Here is a 21,000-nt window from a genome sequence, read left to right on the forward strand (position 1 = left end):
TCATTTCTATTATATGCATTGTTTATATGAGCTTTATAGTAGGAGGCATGCAATTTGATGGTAAACAAATGAACATTATTAACTCCTGTATGAATGTGTAGCTCTACAGCTTTGACTGTTCGCATGCACTCAGACACACACACTCCAAGCATGACATACGATTCTTGCTCCACATGCCCTTGGGTGTTATCCTAAACTCTTCACCTTTAGCAGCTCCAAGCTTCATCCTTTGACCTTTATTAGGCACGATGAAGCAGTGAAGCACTGTACGTGTAGATGTTATGCTAGGATAATAAAGTTTCTTACACATCCTTCTTATTTTCCCAAATTATGCGCACCTCTGATTAACCAATACATAAATACACATTAACTCTAAATATTCTGTGGAGACCCACTGTTGCTATATGGGAATAAAACTGGTAAATTTCAGTTCTATTATTATTATTATAATATAGCGTTTACCTGTGATATGTTTCATACATATCTTTCGCACAAAAATTACCCTGAAAATAGTGGCTTGCATAAGTTTCCACTCCCTCCCCCTTGAAAGAAGGGAAAATCGATTATCAATTAAATTATTTGCAAAAAAGTTGTGATTGCATACGTATTCACTCCATTGATATAATACCACTAAATTAGTTCTGGCACAACTAGTTACCATCAGTCACAAAATTAGTTTAATGTCACATGATCTCAATCTTAATATACCCCAGAGATCTTCATGAGCTATCAAAAGCTATCAAAAGTTGGCCCAAAGTTCTGGAAAAGTACCACTGGATATAAAAAATATCCTGAACTGTGAACATCCCACAGAGAATATGGTTCAACTGCAACTTTACCTACAGGAGGCCAGGCACCAAAAGTTAGTGACCAGCTAAGGAGGGCATTAATCAGAGACGCAACCAGTTTCATGACAGAGAATCCCAGTTAAGTCTATTTTAGTTCCAGCTGTAGCCTGGGGAAAAGTTCAAGGAGGGTGAATACCTATGCAAGCCACTGTAAATTGATCATGTGGGGGGAAAAAAAATCACAGGTGAAAAATAAAAACGTGCTCAAATATGTAGGAAACATGACATGTGCTGTGCTTAAAATGACGTGTAATATTCAAAAGTGAATCCTAAATAATAGTAACTAATTAGTTACTACTAGTGACTACAGTCTGATTAAATTGGCTACCAGATGTAACAGTCACATCCACCAATAACAGTTCACTGTACAATGTCAATAGATTGCACACCTGGACAAATGTAAATTATATATGTTATGAAGCATAAGAATGGATGGTCAGGTGTCAGACTGTCAGACTGTGAGGATCATTTTTTGCTTCATGTCCAAGTAGAACACAACACTGATACCCCAGGATGAAAACTGTAGGTGCACAGGGCCAAACCATTAGTTACTCTTTACAAATAAGCATTTTAAGTGCTATATGTTGTCCTTGTAAATTTAACTTTATCTGCAAAATATCACAGTTTGGTAGTTTTCTCATTTGCAGAAATGTACATTTTTTCTCTGAGCTAATCTGTGAAGAAGGGAAAGAGGCATATCAGTCCTAAGGCATTGTCAATAATCTACCTGTTATTTATTTGCTAATTATTACTTATTATTATTCTGCATAGTGTATTGGCCAGAGGAATATGGATCCCATGTATGTTAGTCATAGCCAATCCTCTGCCTCATGGAGCTTCACAATGTGTATCAAAGCCATCTGACTGTAATTCTGTAAATACTTCATGGGCTGCCCTTCCAGTGGCACTGCTATTAATATTGCTTTCTATCAGGCAAACTTAGAGCTATAATTAGAGGAGTGTGGAAAGGCCAGTCGATAGTAAGGACAACCCATGAGACTTTAATTCTGTTTTATCTCAAATTTCAGCTTCATATGGCAATAGATTTATATATAACTCATGCATTAATTATTTATTCTGCTAAAGATAAAGACTTAAAAAAAAATAACTGCAATCAGGCTGATCATGTTATGAGTTTTAGACTTGGATGTCTTTAGCGTGTAAAGTGTCTATTTCAGATGAAAATAAGTTAATGTTTTTTAATAGTAAACATAAAAATTTTCTATTATTTCAGGTTAATTGTCTTTCCAGCAGAAGTGTACAATATGTTGATATGCTTTCATAATCACATTCAATTTCCAATGCACCTTTCTCTAAGATTTAGGCCAAATCAGAAAGGTACATATTTTCAAATCCTATAGGTTTTTTTTTACCAGGATAACAATTACTAGTGTCAAATTGCAAGATACCAAACTGGAAATTAATGCACAAGAAGCCATTTTCTAGTTTTATATTTTGACAAATTGCTTGTTTGATTTTCTCTGCTGTTTTTGGCACTCCAGTGTTCTGTCAGAAAACCTCAGAAAAAAAAACTGAGAGGTATCATAAACACACCTTATAGAAAAGTCAAACAAACTTTTAAACAAACATGTAAATTGCTCGACTGGTTCCACCATCTACAAGGAAGGCATGCATCAAGACTCTGCTTTGTTCTGGCACCTAGGCGATGGAATGAACTTCCTCTAGATGTCCGAACAGCTGAGTCACTGGCAGACTTTAAACAATGTCTAAAGACTTACCTCTTCCTAAAGTACTTAAATTAGGTACTTTAGGTACAGTACTTGAATGAGCAGGTGTGCAAGTGTTCCTAATAAAGTGGACGGTGAGCGTATATTAAACAATTTTCCATTTCCAATTTGTGATTTCTATTTTTTTTAAAGTGTCACTGTCTTATTATAAATTTGGTAACTTACAATTTTACAGTCAAAAAATGTATAGAGTGTATTATCCTGGAATATATGGTTTCATCTTATTCCAGATTAATAGCCTATACAGAACCATCAAATTTCACGTGATCGCATGTTTTTTCATATGTGATTATGTGAGTGGACTTTTATGTTACGCCCTGAAATTGAACATGTGAATTCATGTGAAAAAGAAAACCACATGAGAAAAGTAAGCATGTGAAAAATATATTACATGTGAGTGTCTAAAAACCACATGCGTAAAATTTACATTTACATTTACATGTACATTTATGGCATATAGATGCCCTTATCCAGAGCGACGTACAGAAGTGCTCTGAAGTCTCTATCAATAAATATTTTCTGATACTGGTTTCTGATTCAGGTCACAGACTAAGAATACCATCAGTCCAAAAACTCTGTTGGGGAGGTAATATAGTAACAAGCTATCAGACAATACATACAGATTCTTGTTCTTGGCTGACAGGAGTAGAACCCAGTGTGATCTTCTGCTTTTGTAGCCCCTCCACCTCAAGGTTCGATGTTTTGTGCATGCTGAGATGCTTTTCTGCTCACCGTGGTTGTAAAGAGTGATTATATGAGTTACTATATCCTTGCTGGCAGCTTGAACCAATCTGGCCAGTTTCCTCTGATATCTGTTATCAACAAGGTGTTTCCACGCACAGAACTCTCGCTCTCTCAAAGTTATTGTTTTTCGCACCATTCTGTGTAAACTCTAGTGACTGCTGTGTGTGAAATTCCCAGGAGATTAGGAGTTTATGAAATACTCAAACCAGCCCATCAGAGATGACACTTTTCCCCATCCTGATGTTTGATGGGAACATTAACTGAAGCTCTTGGCGTGTATCTGCATGAGTTTATGCATTGTGCTGCTGCCACATGATTGGCTGATTGGATAACTGCATAAATGAGCAGGTGTACAGGTGTTCCTGTTATAGTGGCTGGTAAGTGTATATCACAACAGTGCTTTTCAATATGGCAAAAAAAAAACTAAACATACACACATATAAAAGCAGATAAATTCATATCAGTTGGCAGAAACTACAATTTTAGAGAGAAATTGAGGCTTTTGGTTGTGCAGATCATTAATTAATTCATTCATTTAAAGCATATTTTATTATTTGTTATAGCATGGTCACGAAGTGTACTGACTCAGATTGGCTTTATCAAGAATGAAGTCGATCTATGTAAAAAAAAAATATATATATATATATATGTATATGCACATGTGTGTGTGTGAGTGTGTGTGTATATATATATATATATACACTAACTGCACCTAATGCTACATGAGCAAACTGAACATTTGAAGGCTGGTACATACTTGATAGAGAAGGGATTTATGGGTAATCACAGAAGATAGACCTGTATTTCTACTCATCAACTGCTGACTTTAAAATTTCCACACGATGGCAGCACCAACAAACAGATATACTGTATGATTTTTACAGTTAGAGCCTTGGAGTGCTATATATGTTGCTCTCTTCAATTTGATCTTCAAAAAATCCCAAGATCTCCAGTTTGGAAGTTTTCACATTTGACATAGGCAGAAATGTAATGTTTTGCTTGAGGCACTAATCTATGAAGAAGAGGAAGAAGCATATCTGTCCGAAGGCTAGGTGAATAATGGATCCATTCATTTTTACTTTACATATTGCCTAAATTTATGTTATTTATGATTTAATCTAATCCATTTTTTTTTCATCATAATCACAGCCTTTGAAAGAATGCCTACCTACACAATAAATAGCTACATATGCTCTCTAGCATGTTTAAAATGCTTAGTAAGCCCATATACAGTATGCATGGAATAAAACATTTAGCGGCATGCTATTATAGGAAAATAATCAACAATGCACTGATGTGACGCAGCCCTGTGTGATGCAGAGTCACTGTTACCAGCTTGAAGTTGATTGTTTTCCAATAACAGCAGCCCTTAAGTGTTCTATTCCTCTTATACCACAGCAATCTGCAAACAAAATATTTTATTAATTAATAAAATACTTGCCTTAAGTTTTTATTTAATGTTGTGGAATTTTATCCCTTAGGTTATAACAGCTATATATACATAAGCTTCTCTCTCTCTTTTTTAAATCTCTCTCTAAGGTAATAAGACAAAAAAAAAAAATCAGCTCATCATGTTACTGAGAAAGTGAAGACTTTCCTGTGGTGGAAAACCTACTGACTGTTACAAAGGACTGACCCTGAAGACTCTTTATATAAATGTTATATAAATGTATCCTTACAGAAACCTTCACCATATCAATGAGTATTACTTTTTCAATGACTTTTTCTTTGCTAAATAACAGCAATTTTTTTCTTTCTGTTTACTTTTAGTGTTACATTACGTGCAGTCTGCACTTTCAAGAACCCGTGTATGAGCTGTTATTATAGAAACAGTAGCATGTTAGAACAAGCACATCTATATAAACCTGTGATTTACCTTGCAGACAGTATTATGGTCAGCACATGCAGTTTATATTGTTTAGAACATGGTAAAGGATGAGCATGTCACTTTTCTCCAGGTCTGTGTAGACCAGTGTCCTGTGGTTTTGGCAGCACTGAACTCTCAGATATGCATTCATCTTTGTAATGAAGAATTTATGCACCACAACACTGCTATACTATAACTTTCTATGTAGTTTTTTTTTTAAATAACCACTCTTGCTGAAAGTCTGATAACATCCTGTATTGACATTCTCAGTCACCTGAAGAACAGTTGCTCTTGTGTATTTCCTTACATGTTGCACTAACGCATGAGCATCACGGTCACTGAATTTGTCTTTTCAAGCCCAATTTCCAACCCTCTTCACTGTCTTTCCCATAAATCTAAATGCAGAAATCAGTTTAGTCACTGTTCATATTGAAACCTGAGCCAGTTGAGCACTGCTTGTGACTGAAGCTCCTGCCATTCGTGCCCTAACAGTGAACCCTTTTACAATCACTGTATCTAAAATTGAGATCATCATGGACTACTCGGCAGTTCATACATGCACACACAACTATAGTTAGTTCAGCATTCTAGCACATCTCCTCCATTCACTTCCACAGCAGAGAGAAACAGCAGAGTGTGGTCTCTCTCTGTGTATGCTGTCTCCCCCTGGAGGATTTCTCTCTCATTAAACTGCAGGAGCAGAAGGAACAACATACTTCCTCATCCTCGTCACGTGTGCAAGGGATGCCAGATGGAGTGATATCCCATTTAAGGATTGATTTTTTTAATCAAATTGGCATGGAAACAGGCTTTGGGCTGATAAATCTAAATTAATCTGACTCGCTCACATTCAGTAACCACTTATCCCTGTCAGGATGGTGGTGGATCCAGAGCCTATGCCTGGAACAATGCGTGTGAGGCGGGATACACCCTGGATGGGATGCTGGTTGATCACAAGGCACCATGTAGACTCATTCATAGGCTCATTCACACACTTATTCACACACTATGGCCAATTTATCTTGAGTATTATCTTCCAGAAGAAAAGCAAAAAATCTAAAGGAAACCCACACAGACATAGGGAGAACATGAACACAAACACCACACAGACAGTAGCCCTGGAATTACACTATATGGCCAAAATTTTGTGGACCACTGATTATCACACACATACTATGTGCTTTCTGAACATACCATTCCAGATTTAGTCCACCTTTTGCTGTTATAATAACCTCCACTTTTCCAGGAAAGTTTTTCACTATATTTTAGAGCATGGCTTTGGGGATTTGCCCATTCATCTACAAGAGCATTAGTGATGTCAGGCACTGTTGGGCGAGAAGGCCTGGGGACCAGTTGGCGTTCCAATTCATCCCACATGTGATCAATAGGGTCAGGGCTCTGTGCACGCCACTTCAGTTCTTCCACTCCAACCTTGGCAAACCATGTTTTTATGGACTTTGTGCACAGGTGCACTGTTATACTGGAACAGGTTTGGGCCTCTTAGTTCAGGAGCACACAAAGACATCCTATACAATTGTGTGCTCCTGACTTTGTGGCAACATTTTGTGGAAGGCCCACATATGAGTGTGATGGTCAAGCGTCCACAAATATTTGGCCATATAGTGTATATGGCAGCAACACTACCCACTGCTCCACTGTGCTACCTCAAGTTGCACAGTGGGGGTTTGAATTACGCCTCTGCCCTGTGTGCATGGAGTTTGCATGTTCTCCCCGTGCTTCAGGGGTTTCCTCCGGGTATTCCAGTTTCCTTCCCCAGTCCAAAGACATGCTTCGTAGGCTGACTGGCATTTCCAAATTGTCTGTAGTGTGTTTGTGTGTGCCCTGCAATGGGTTGACACCCCGTCCAGGGTGTTCCCCGCCTTTTGCCCCAAGTCCCCTGGGACTCCAGTCTCCTGGCTGCACTGAGACCCTGTGTAGGATAAGCGGTACAGAGAATGGATGGATGGATGGATATTTTCAATTTCCTCCTAATCACTTCATTTGGTGTGAAAAAACCATACAGAAAAATATTCCCTTTAGCTCACTTTGAAGAGGTTTCTGCTCACATGAGCCCATTTTCTAGAATGCAGAATGTAGTAATTTTCTTTAATTGCGTGTCTGTTGTTAGAATGTTTTCATTGTATAATCTGATATGGAGGACACGTGTCTGTTATAGGATTCAGAAATGGGTTTTATCCAGATCATATCATTCACTGTGACAAGTAATAATCTTATAAACGGGGCGGGTTTAGCACTAGGCAAAGGTAGGCAACCGCCTCGGGCCCCCAGAAGCCAAGGGCCCTGTAAAAAATGCTAATTTTATATATTTTTAATTATTAATGCTAAATAATTCCTATATTCCTTTATTTTGCCTAGGGCTTCCAAATCACTAAAACCACCCCTGCTTATTAAAGAAAAAAAAAATGAAAGAAAAATAAGGACAGTGGAAGACTGATAGTCATGATGATTGCTGAAAAACACCCAACCTGGCAACCTCACTGCAAACGCTCGCTGCAATCTGGCAACCCAGTACGGGTGTGGAAAGCAGCTGTCGATGGAGCTTCACTTCGGTACACGTTTGCTGTTGTGCACGGTAAAAGGGGGCGGTGAATAGTTACATTAAACCCCCTTGGTGTTGTTTTTTTCTTTAGGAAGCTACTTTATACATCCTTCTCCAAGACCTAGCTCTTTTTCCGTAACATGGCTGCTCTCTCAGCCTGGTTTTGGAACGAGGATTTCTGGCTTCCTCACAACGTGAGCTGGGCGGACCTGGCGAATCCCGCGCCCGGGGTGGAGTACCCGAGAGCCGGACACTTACTCAACGCTTTCCCGCTGGCCTTGGGCATATTCGTCTTTAGGATATTTTTCGAAAGGTATGGACGTTTTCTAGAAATAAAATCTTCTCAACTGGCTGTCAAACCGGCTTTAAGAGGTTTTCGTGTCAAACAAGGGGGAAGAAGGAGTGAAAAAAGGGGGCGGTGTGCAACTTAGCCGGCTAAGCTAACTAGCCATGTAGGACTACGTCAATTTCGTGTTCTAGTGTACTAGATAGTGTCTATCCATCTCCGTGTACTATTAAGTGCGCTAGTACGCTAGTAGTGGCAACCTGTAGGGATTCGACCCGTATTTGGCGTAATAGTTCCGTATGCTATTTAGTATGGAAGTATGGCGATTAAGACTCAATATTTGCTTTAAAATGTTGGCTTGCAGCTACTCAAATCTAAAGGATGTGCATGAGTGGCCCTGATTTATTGATAGTGATTTATTGATATTTATCCTGATAATGGATTCATTTAATAAACAATTGGCTTAGTGTCAAAGGCCTAAGGAAATAAGGAGGCATGACAACAACATGTCATACTGACATATAAAAAAAAAAAAGGTCAGATGCTTTCAGGCAGTGTGTCATAAATTCACTATGCAGTTTACATGATGCTCATTGGTGGCCATTAGTTTCCATTACCTGATAGCTTCACTAGCCTAATGAAAGGCATCCCAGCATGCCTTACCTGGTTGACTGAGTATGAGGTACAGAGTAAGAACACTGATGTAAATATGACTTGTTTCCTTTCGAACCACTCCTTTAACTTTGAATGCTCCTGAGTGTTCAGCCTTCTAATTGAAAGCATGCTCGAGAGTTAGGGAATGGGTTGCCTGTCATGTGATCTGTAGAAAACATCCAAGATGACTATAGTTTGTTGTCTCGAACAATGAGGACCCAAATACATATGCAAAATCGGTGTGGTCCGGAGTGACTGGCTGCTAACTGCAAGTTGGTTAAGACTCCACTTTGTAGTCTGAAAATGTATTTTACATGGTGGTTTCTGTTTGCGTAAATGTTTTGAATATGCACTTTTTTTTTGCCAGGGTATATTTACACACCTGATTTTTAGACTCGTGATACAAAGTTAAAGTTCAAACCGGGATTGTTTGTTCACACCTGAAAATTAAAATTCACATTACAAGCTGATTTTTAATATTGAACATATATAGAAGTGGTAAGTTTGCACAAAGCTGTAGGTGTCTTTACGAAAATGGCTGAATCTTTTTCTGAAAGTATTGTCAGCGGTTTGCCTGAGCTTATTTTTCCATTAAAGGGACGTTAAATGTTCGCCTGTCTCATATTAAAACCAGTGTCGACATTAAAGAATAGGTTCATCAGCGGCATGCCAGAGGTCTGCGTGCTTGTGTAATGCTAAGAAGTGCTTCCTCAAGGAACCAGTTAGTGATGCTGATGCTATCTTGCTCTTCCTGTTACGGTGGAGTCTTTCGATGGTTTCGAGTCCGGTTCCACTGGTTCTATAAAAGTCTCTCAGTGCTACAGAGTATGTGCAGTGTCTCAGTTTGCATTTAAAGTATGAGTAGTATGAGCTTTCTTTAGCCCGGCCGGGTGAACCAGTCCCAAACAAGATGTTTAGGAACTCTATGTAAACTAAAGTGCATAGTTGGAGTCTTACTTTCATTCTTAGCACTGAATCGTAACTCACACACTCACCCTAAATACCATCATACACTCACCCTAAATACCATCATACACTCACCCTAAATACCATCACACACTCACCCTAAATACCATCATACACTCACCCAATTACCATCACACATTCACCCTAAATACCATCACACACTCACCCAATTACCATCACGCACACAACCCAAACATCATCATACACTCACTCCAATGAACATCACACACTCACCCTAAATACCATCATACACTCACCCAATTACCATCACACACTCACCCTAAATACCATCATACACTCACCCTAAATACCATCATACACTCACCCTAAATACCATCACACACTCACCCTAAATACCATCACGCACTCACCCAATTACCATCACGCACGCAACCCAAACATCATCATACACTCACTCCAATGAACATCACACACTCACCCTAAATACCATCATACACTCACCCAATTACCATCACACACTCACCCTAAATACCATCATACACTCACCCAATTACCATCACACACTCACCCTAAATACCATCATACACTCACCCAATTACCATCACACACTCACCCTACATACCATCATACACTCACCCAATTACCATCACACACTCACCCTAAATACCATCATACACTCACCCTAAATACCATCACACACTCACCCTAAATACCATCATACACTCACCCAATTACCATCACACACTCACCCTAAATACCATCATACACTCACCCAATTACCATCACACACTCACCCTAAATACCATCATACACTCACCCAATTACCATCACACACTCACCCTAAATACCATCACACACTCACCCAATTACCATCACACACAACCCAAACATCATCATACACTCACTCCAATGAACATCACACACTCACCCTAAATACCATCATACACTCACCCAATTACCATCACACACTCACCCTAAATACCATCACACACTCACCCTAAATATCACACACTCACCCTAAATACCATCACACACTCGCCCAATTACCATCACGCATACAACCCAAACATCATCACACACTCAATCCAATGAACATCACACACAAAAATCATCATACACTCACCCTAAAAATCATCATACACTCACCCTAAAAATCATCACACTCACCCAATTACCATCACGCACACAACCCAAACATCATCATGCACTCACTCCACTTAACATCACACACTAAAAATAAACACACTCATCCCACAAATCATCACACACTCACCCCACAAATTATCACACTCACCCAAATACCATCACACTCACCCTAAAAATCATCACACACTCACCCCACAAATCATCACACTCACCCAATTACCATCACGCACACAACCCACAAATCATCAGTCACCCAATTACCATCACGCACACAACCCAAACATCATCATACTCTCACTAATCATCACACACTCACCCAAAAAGTCATCACAAACACATCTCACAAATCAGCACACACTCCAAAAAAATCATCACACACTCAGCCCAAAAATTATCACATGCTCATGCCAATAATCACCAAGCGTTCACCGTAATAATCTTCATGCACCCCAAACACTCAGTCCAAAAAAAGACTCGCACACCAGTAATCACACACTGACACCAATAAACACAGACTAAGCACAATAATCACATACTCAGCCCAATAATCATCACACCCGACCCTCAGAAATCATCACACACACGCCCCAAATCCAGTCAGAACCAAACAGGGTGCTTTTTGTGTAAGATGGGAATTGTATAAAATGGATTTTTTTGTTTGTTTGTTTGTTTATTGTGCCTGAAAGTTAGGTTGACTTTACCCTGGATATTATCTGGACGCACAAGTAAATCTGGTAGGTAAGGATTATAAACTCAGAATCTATTTTGAAACTCAGAACTTATTTGAACCTTAATCAGGTCTCCGCCCACCATCCCCATTCCCCCACTCCCTCCCCCTTCCACCTACGACCAGCCACTTATCCCCGACTGTTAACCCTAACTGCTTACTCCAGCATGGTGTTCCCGTTACCAAGCCCCCTCCTTCCCTTGGCCCCCTGTCACCTGATGTTTACCTTTGAGAACACCAGGTCCTTCTAGGAGCTTGTTGTATTTACTGTCACCATTGCTAAAGTTCATGCTGCTCCCCTGCCGTGACTCAGCTCCGGATGTTTCAGACTATGCCAGCTTATTTGGCGGTCCAATTAGCTTAGTTGGTCTAAAGAGGATTGATGTGTTTTTAGCCGGGTGACTGGGGACCGAGTGATGAGGAACGACAGTGGAAGCTCTAATACCCAGCTGGGGAGCCGCATTTCCCCTCGGGCCCTGGCACTCCGCCAGTCCGTTCTCGCTCCCTCATTTATTTATTTATCAGTGGCAACAACTTCTTCACATGCACACAAAGCCCTGAGTAATATTAAAATTCTGTCCATAGTCAAGGCAGTGCCTGTTTCTGGGTCGCTGACAGGCTGCATTAATTCCACTTCTCAAGTAGATCCGGTCAGAAATTCAGTCACACTATACGCGCTCTGTTCAGTTTATTAGGAACATCTGTACACCAGTCAGGCAATCATGTGGCAGTAGCACAATGCATAAAGTCATTCAGATTCAGGACAAGAGCTTCAGTTAATGGTCACATCCATCATCAGAATGGGAAGAAATGTCATCGCAGTGACTTTGACCATGGCATGGATGTTGCGGCCAGATGGGCTGTTTTTAAGTATTTCAGAAACTCCTAGGATTTTCACACACCGCAGTCTTTCTTTAGAGTTTACACAGAATGGTGCGAAAAACAAACAAAAAGTGGCAGTTCTGCAGGCATATGAGAGAAGTCAGAGGTGAATGGTCAAGCTGACAGGAAGGCTACAGTCACTCAAATAACTACTCTGTACAACCATGGTGAACAGAAAAGCATCTCAGAATGCACAGCACACCGCATCAGAAGAAGACTGCATCGGGTTCTAATTCAAACTGGACAGTTTGGAAGATTGGAAAAACATTGTCTGGTCTTTTTCAGTGAGACTGTGCCTGCTGTAGAAAAATAACGATGTCGTGCCTAAACTCAGTGTTGATTATAACGCATGGCAGATACAGAAGCCCTGAACCACGAGTTGGGAAAAAAATGTTGAAGTGCTATGTCGATTTAGTAACTTGTTATTTCAAGATGTGATTGTGATTATTTTGACTTAATACTGTATCTCATTACTTTGTAACTCATAATCTCTTCAACATATATAACATTTCAAGTTACTTTATATTGACATATCTCATTATTTTGATTTAATATTTAACACACACATTATTGAATTTTGATTCAATAATTAAGACTAATTTATTGAATATTAGTGTGTAGTTCCTCCTCAGTGTGCTGTTTCCCAGATAGTAAATAAAGTCAGCTGTTGCTTTAGTGGCATTCAGCTGGCACACATACATGTAATGGTTGATAATTTATTTAAATGAGTTCAGATATGGTACGTCAAAGTCAAACGGTCAAAAAGACCGTCTTTACCATTATGAAATTCCGTCAGTTTAAGTGGTAGGAGACAACAACAGGTTATTAAGTCAAAATAACGATGTAATATGGTACAGTACGCCGTTATTAATCAAAATAATGACATAGCACTTCAGCATTTTTTCACAACTTGTGGGCTTCCTTAAGCGGAAATTTTTCAGAAAAATTTATCATCAGATTTAAAAAATAAATAAATAAATTTTCTCCAAGTACTGCTATAGACTAATGTCACTTAAAATGTGAATTTTAATTCTATTAATTTTATTTGCGCAGAATTCAGTCATTTGTACAGCAATGCTTGAATTAATATTGGCAAGTACGGAGCGAAGTAGCTCCCTTTGCGGTGTAACCATAGCAACAGTCATATAATGGTGCTGTGTAGGGGGTGGGGCATTAGAAAGTTAGCTAGCTATATCAATAGTCATTTTTTTGTATATGAATAGGTATAATAGCAATCAAAAGTGTTAACAAATGTTGAAAGTATCCAGATAAAATGAGAACTCCTGCCGAGCAACTTGATATTGGAAAGCAACAGGCTTGATAATGAGATATTAATTAAGCATAAGCAGTTCAATTAATTGTAATAATTAAGCAGTTCTTTTTTTTTTTTTGTATAACGCTCTTAAGATAGCAGCTTTGCAGAAATCTGAATGTAGATTTAGAACCTTAATGAGCAGCCCAAGTGCGACAGCTGCAAGGAAAACCTCCCTTGAGGAAGAAACCAGACTCAGAAGGGAATCCATCCTCTATCTAGTGTGACACTGGATAGTGAGCTTATAAATCATTACAGCAGACAGGTGTACAAACAGTACTGAGTGCTGAGAGGATGTTTAGTGTGAGCATACTGAGAATAAGAGTCCTGGGATGAGCACAGGACAGTCTTTATGATTACAGCAGGTACAAATGTACAGTATCCAGGTGAAATTATTCAGTATAGCAGACAGATTTACTGGAATGATTGCTGATTTGTCAATTAAACAACAGAAATGGCAATACACATATAAAACCCCATAACATATCTTTAAAAAAAAAAAAAAAAAAAGTTAACATCATGCACTTTAAATTCTGAACCAAGTGCTACGAATTTGAATCCCAATGTAATCAAGAGTCTAACAGACTACAATCACACATTACAAATGAAGTGTTATTAGCACCCTCGTATGTGTTTAGTTGCTGATAAAATTGCATCACGTTCCAGAATGCAACTACTTCTAGTCTTTTTTAAAATAAAGAAACATTTTTGTGAATTAACAGTGTGATACATCCATAAAACCGGCTTATTTTTATTGGCTGAATCATGCACACAGACTTAAATACTGAACACTCGCATTGAGACACTCACATTGTGGTTCACATTGAGAAACTGATTCTTATCAAAAAATACACAATCCCAATGTTTTCTTGCTAAAAAGCATTTTGGTGAAATTTAAATGACCAGTTCATTAAAGAAGGGCAGGGAACGCGACTTGTGCTTGTTGTCTGCTTTCTTAAACAGATGGCCCTTTCCCCCAGCTTGAACATGAATATTCATTCGAATGAGAAAGGACATGGTCGTGTTTCGTTTCATCTAAGTGAACTTTAATTTTGCAGAATAGAAAAGAAGGTGGATTAGACATGGAGTGTTATTTCTAATGCTGGTATCCATTGTACTCGGAACTCTTAAAACCCCGACCTCTGACGTGGAAAAGTGCAACGGTCTTTCAACTTCGGAATTCCAAGTTGGGAAATCGGGCAGCGTTCACCTCGCCCAAATCCTCGGATAAAAACACACCTGACGTCACAACAATAGCAATGTTGCACAGTCAACAGCTATGCATCCTTTCATACATGATACAACCTATGCATCATTTCATACATGATAAAACTTGATTACTTGACAGACTTTATAGGTAGCTTTTGTTTTGTTGAGATTGAAATTGAAATTTTACGTCACTATTTTCTTAAAGCTGCTTGTTACAAAAACAAAATAAAACAAATCTGGTTAGCTCATGTTACCTGTTCACTGACCTCCACTGTGTTTTATTAGGTGCTCTATGTAACAGGGCAGTAACTAACAATTTTGTTAATCGATTAATCTATCAATTATGATTTACACGTAATTATCTGACTAATTAAGTTCTCAGTTTTGCAGAATAGTTGTTGAAGCCCTAAAATTCTATAATTAAAACTAGCAATGAATTTCATTATCAGTTAGTTGGTTTATGTTATGAAGCAGCAGTTGATTAATCCATTAGTCCTTTAATGAAATAGTTGTTAATATACGTTTTGTTGATTAGTTATTGCAGCTTCTTGTCTCTTTTTGTTTCTGAGAAAAATGAACAGCGCAAAATGGAGGCTATTAAATAGTCAGAATGCCTCACTATTTTCTTAATGTTGCTTTGTTGCCCAGTTAAAAACAAAGCTGGCTAGCTCTGGCTAACTAGTGTATTTCCTTCCATATCACATGCCAGTTACATTGCTCGAATCTTTACTGAAAGCCTTTTGTATTTGTGGATCGATGTTCTATACCAAAACAATCTATAACCAATCTATACCTAAACTGAACATTTGCTATACTCCTCTGCTGTCTTGGCTGTTTTTATGCTCATTTTAATAATCCTTCCTGCTCTGAGAAAGAGGTTTGGGAAAGTTAAATTCCTCTGAGACACACACAAGCGTATAGACAGCCTTACACATGACCATATTTGTGCTAGTCCACTACACCCACTCATCCAGGCATTTATCTCTCACACACACACACACATGCTCTCACACACACACACACATGCACACACACACACACACACACACACACACACAGACGCACACAGACGCAGTGATTCACACATGTCTCTGTTCAGACTCCAGTTTGCCTCAGTTTGCTGTTAGGAATGCGTTAAATAGCTGATAAAGTGGCTAAGCTGCGGAAGATTCTTCAGTATAATAGATGACTCAGGTTATAGTAATGGAGTAGGACCTTCTTCTAGGCCATTGTATCCATCTGGTATGTGGAATTCTGGGTAAAAATAGGATAAAGATCTCAGGTCGAGAGGGTTTCACACTAAAACCCCAGTCCTTTGCGTAAGCTGTTGCTTCAAAGTTCATTGAAATGTTCATTCAAGCTAATTAGTGCTGTGTGTAGGCCACAGTCTATTCTGTTACAGCCCAAACTTGATACAGTCAAAATTACACAACCATCCTCTAGCAGAGAGAAAATGGGGAAACCATAATTTACAGGATATAAGCCTGAAATTTCCTGTGTCTTAAGGACCAGAGGCTGAATTTTATCCATTGCTCATATCCTGTGTGAGGGGCAAGTCACTGACATCACGAGAGATGTGGGGTGTTGAATCCTTTCCTATGCGTAATGACACTTTTCCTGTCATCAGATTGCATTATAGCAGACATTTGTAAGCCAAATGTGACACAAATCGCTGGGACTGGCTGATAGGATCATGTGATCAGCTGTGAGTGGATAAGAGTGTGCTCATGCTTGACAGACAATGATGGCTCATTTTCAGAATAAAAACTAGAAACGGAATTTTAAGCAGATTTAGGATGTACAAATATAATCAACTGTGCAGTGAGGAACTGCTAGCCCGTGCCAAATTCAGAGTCCCCGGCAGAATCTGACGCCCATTCCTGCGTATGTGTGTTACAGATTACAGATTTATAATAATGCTGTTTGTTGGGCTTGAGTAAACGTGCAGCATCGGTCTGCCTACACACATGCACACAGGGGAGTCCGATTTTGCAGAAAAGAAAAACAACATATTTAATCGTTTTTATTTTATTTTTATTTTTTATGTCAATTTTTGTCTCTCTTTTGTTTTGACCTTTTTTAGGCTTAAATTTGCTGTGGCATCCCAAATAAATATACACTGCGTGCAAAATTATTAGGCAAGTCAGTATTATGATCTGATTATTATTTCTGTGCACTTTATCCAACTCTTAACCATATAAACCTGAATGCTGACTGGGTATAATTATTTTCAGGTGAAGGGTGGGTGTAGCTTAAAGTGATTAACCTTTATATAAGATGTGCATAATTATTTGGCAGTATCTCTACCCCAAGGAAACGGGTCAAAAAAGAGTTTTAACTGAGACTGAAAATTCAAAAATCATAAAATGCCTATCAGAGGGATGCAGATGCAGCACACTGCAGATAGCAAAACTATTGAAGGACAGTCAAACGATTTGTTATGAATAATCAACAGGATCGCAAAAAACGTGTGGAGAAGAAAAGGTGCAAGTTGACTGCAAAAGAGTTAAGAAGAAAATGTGAGGTTCCCAGGAACATGTTAGCCTCCAGTGCCACCATATTTCAGAACTGCAACCTTCCAGGAGTGTCCAGAAGTACAAGGTGCTCAGAGACTTGGCTAAATTAAGCAATGTTGAAACATGACCACCACTGAATAAGACTCACAAGATGAGGCATTATGACTGGGCCAAGAAATACCTGAAGACCGATTTCTCGAAGGTTTCGTGGACGGGTGAAATGACAGTGACTCTTAATGTACCGGATGGGCGGGTCCATGCGTGGATCACTAATGGGCACAGAGTACCAGTTTGAGCAAGGCACTGGAACTGCTGTGGGCTGGTATCATTAATGATGAGCTAGTTGGACCATTTTGGGTTGAAGATTGATTGAAAATCAATTCCCAAACCTAATGCCAGTTTCTAGAAGTCACTTTCTTCAAGCAGTGGTACAGGAAGAAGTCAGCAATATTCAGGAAGGCCATGGTCTTTATGCAGGACAATGATCCATCGCATACATCAAGGTACACCACTGCTTGGCTCTCCAGCAAAGGCATCAGAGATGACAGAATGATGACCTGGCCCTTTTCCTCACCTGACTTAAATCCTATGGAGAAGTTGTGGGCCATTCTCAAGTGAGAGATTTACAGTGAGGGAGGACAATTCACCTCTTTGTACAGCATTTGGGAGGCTGTGGTGGCCGCCTCTGCGAAAATTGATCCTGAACAGATCAAGAAACTGACAGATTCAATGGATGGAAGGCTCATGGCCTCATGTTACTGAACAGAAGAGTGGCTATATTCCTAACTGAATAGTTTTGAAGGGCCAGAATTGTTTTTTTTCATTGTTTATAATAATTTATTTTATGTTAGTTATTTAATAAATAATACTTTAAGACTGAAGAACAAACAAGCAAGTGGAAAAAAAATGATTTGAAATTTTGGTGCCTAATAATTATGCACACTAAAAGTTGCCTGATAACTGTACATGCTAATAATTTCCACTGAGAAAGAAAAATCTCATTTTTTCTTTGTTAACATTCTATTTTAAAGTGAAACCAACATTTAGGATCAACTGAGACCATTGTATTAGTTCAGCAATAAACTGATATGTGTATACATGTGTAATGTTAGCTAAGTCAAACGTACGTTGTTAGATGTAATTTCATATTAATGAGCTCAAATACACACGAGTCGAGATGAGGGGAAGGGGACAGGGCTTCCTGGTGGTGTCCGTCCATCTGTGCCTTCATCCAATCTTCTCGTTAGTGCGATATCTCAAGAACGAATGGTTGAGTGTTTGTAGGATTTATATAGAATTATTACTGTAACCAACAGATGAACTGATTAAATTTTGAAATTGATTCAAAGGGAGTCAAGGTCACAGCAAGGTCAAATGTCTGATAGTTTTTGTTCAATATTTTGCTTCCTGTTTGACGTGTATTTTAAGGTTATAAATGGCATGCAAATTAGTAACCAGAAGAACTAGACTAGCGGCAGAGGCATCCACGTCGACAGCGCTGGCGTCAAGTTCTGCTTGTTGATTGATAACTCAGACTAGCATACACTGATGGTAAATTGAGGAGCTCTTACACGTAAAAAAAAAAAAAAAAGCTGTGAGTAAACATCATTGGATATACATCATTGCTGCAGTATACTATCTTGTAGAGACGAGAAAAGTGTTATATGGCAGAAGCCTAGAAAACACATTTCTAATTGTAACCTTTATTTATCCAGGATAAAAAAAACCTCATTGAGATAAAATCTCTTTTACAAGAGTGACCTGGCCAAGAAGGCAGCAAAAAAAACCCACGAGGATTAAAGACACAACAACAGTTAACACAATAAGAAAAATTAGTGAAAATAAATAAATAAATCGAGCAGAAACAGTAAAAATACACAGTAATATGCAATCAAATATTGCAGAAGCAACTTCCAATATGGCTATACTCAAAGTTATTTACAAGTGCCAGAAATTCAACCAGTGAAAGGAGCACAGTAAGCTGTAAATGTTCCTATAAGTTGTTCCACATTGCTGAGGCATTAAAAGTAAAACCTTTTCCAGATCAAATCAAAATTCATATTCAAATTTTATATGTCACATGCATAACCATAACCATATGACTTACAGTGAAATGCTTTTTACAGCTGTTCCAACATAGAAAAGAAAATATAGAATATATATATATATATATATATATATATATATATATATATATATATATATATATATATATATATATATATGAAAAATATTAAATATAAGAAAAATGTATACATAAAATATATGAAGGGATTAAAAAAAAAGTGTATAGGAATATGTATATAGATATATGGATGGTGGCAGCAGCAGTCCGACAGTACTAATGTAAAATGCAGATTTGTGCAATATGTGCCGTTAGTGCAATGTAATGTACATAATGTGCAATGTGGACGATTCTTAGTCTTAGTCCTTGGTGTTTTTTTTAAGCACGTTGAATAATGTCGTTTGACAGAAGATTGTAATGTTCATTTTTTTACAAAAATGATGGATGACAAATAAGTAGGTAACAAGCCTCATATTGATTTATAAATAAAACAGTACCAGTGTAAGCACCGTTGTAATTTCAGAGGTGGCAGTAAAAAAGAATAAAGAGAACAGTGAAGAGTTTTATAGTCGCAACCAGTAACAAAATGTAGGGCGCTGTGAAAAAGGGTGTGTAATGTTTTTAAATATTGCACTAGAGCATGCATATTTAATGTCTCCATAATCAAGTATGGGTAAAAATGTTGAAGACACCAAATACTTTCTGGCACTGATAGGAAAAGATTTGTTTCTAAAATAAGAACCTAATTTTAATTTAAGTTTAAAAACAGTATAATCAATACGTGGTCAAGGACATTTCCCAGGTACTTATTATTTGTAACGAGTTCAATTTTCGTGCCTTGAAAGGTTTCAGTATCAGTAAAGTTTGATGACAAAACTTTTAAAAAGCATTGATTTGGTTTTATCTTCTTTTAAAACCAGTTGAGGTTTATGTAATCGTAACTGGACTAGGTCAAAAGCAGACTGTGAATATTGTAATGCGTGTGAGGCAGAAGATGCAGAACAGTAAATAACTGTATCATTAGCATAACAATGATACTGAACACTAGATATGTTATCACAAATATTATTTATATAAAGAGAGAATAAAATCGGACCTAAAACTGACCCTTGAGGAACTCCCTTGACAACTGATAATGCAGAGGACCTTAAGCCCTCTATCTGTACACAGTGGGTTCTGTTGGAAAGATAATTAGCAAACCACCCAAGAGCTTGATAAGATAACCCAATAATATGAAGTCTTTTTAACAAAATGCAGTGGTCAACTGTGTCAAAAGCCTTAGAAAGATCAAGGAAAGGTGCTGAACAAGTCTTTTTACTGAACGAAAGACAGTAAAAAGACTGAAGACTTTGCCTAGACAGTAAAAAGACTGAACAAGTCTTTTTACTGTCTAGGCAAAATGCAATTCCTTTCCAAAAATTGTTTAGTTTAGATAAAATACATAGTTTTGAAATAGGCCTATAATTATTCGTAATTGAAGAATCCCCACCTTTAAATTGAGGGAGCACA

At 38.2% G+C, this 21,000-nt stretch overlaps 1 protein-coding gene across 2 annotated transcripts in view; it reads left to right on the forward strand.

Annotated features, from left to right (window-relative positions):
- The first annotated feature begins 7,707 nt into the window (after positions 1–7,707).
- cers5 (ceramide synthase 5) overlaps positions 7,708–21,000 on the forward strand; it is a 41,469-nt gene continuing 28,176 nt past the window's right edge. Inside the window, exon 1 of one of the 2 annotated variants that reach the window (XR_008300574.1) lies at positions 7,708–8,080. Coding sequence is in view for 1 of the 2 variants with exons in the window: in XM_026932523.3 (XP_026788324.2) it covers positions 7,908–8,080 (173 nt within the window). In the remaining variant the exon portion in view is untranslated. The remainder of the gene's footprint in view (positions 8,081–21,000) is intronic. The other variant, XM_026932523.3, reaches the window with a different exon arrangement.

This window comes from Pangasianodon hypophthalmus, chromosome 20 (genome assembly GCF_027358585.1).
Source record: "Pangasianodon hypophthalmus isolate fPanHyp1 chromosome 20, fPanHyp1.pri, whole genome shotgun sequence".
Lineage (NCBI taxonomy): Eukaryota > Metazoa > Chordata > Actinopteri > Siluriformes > Pangasiidae > Pangasianodon > Pangasianodon hypophthalmus.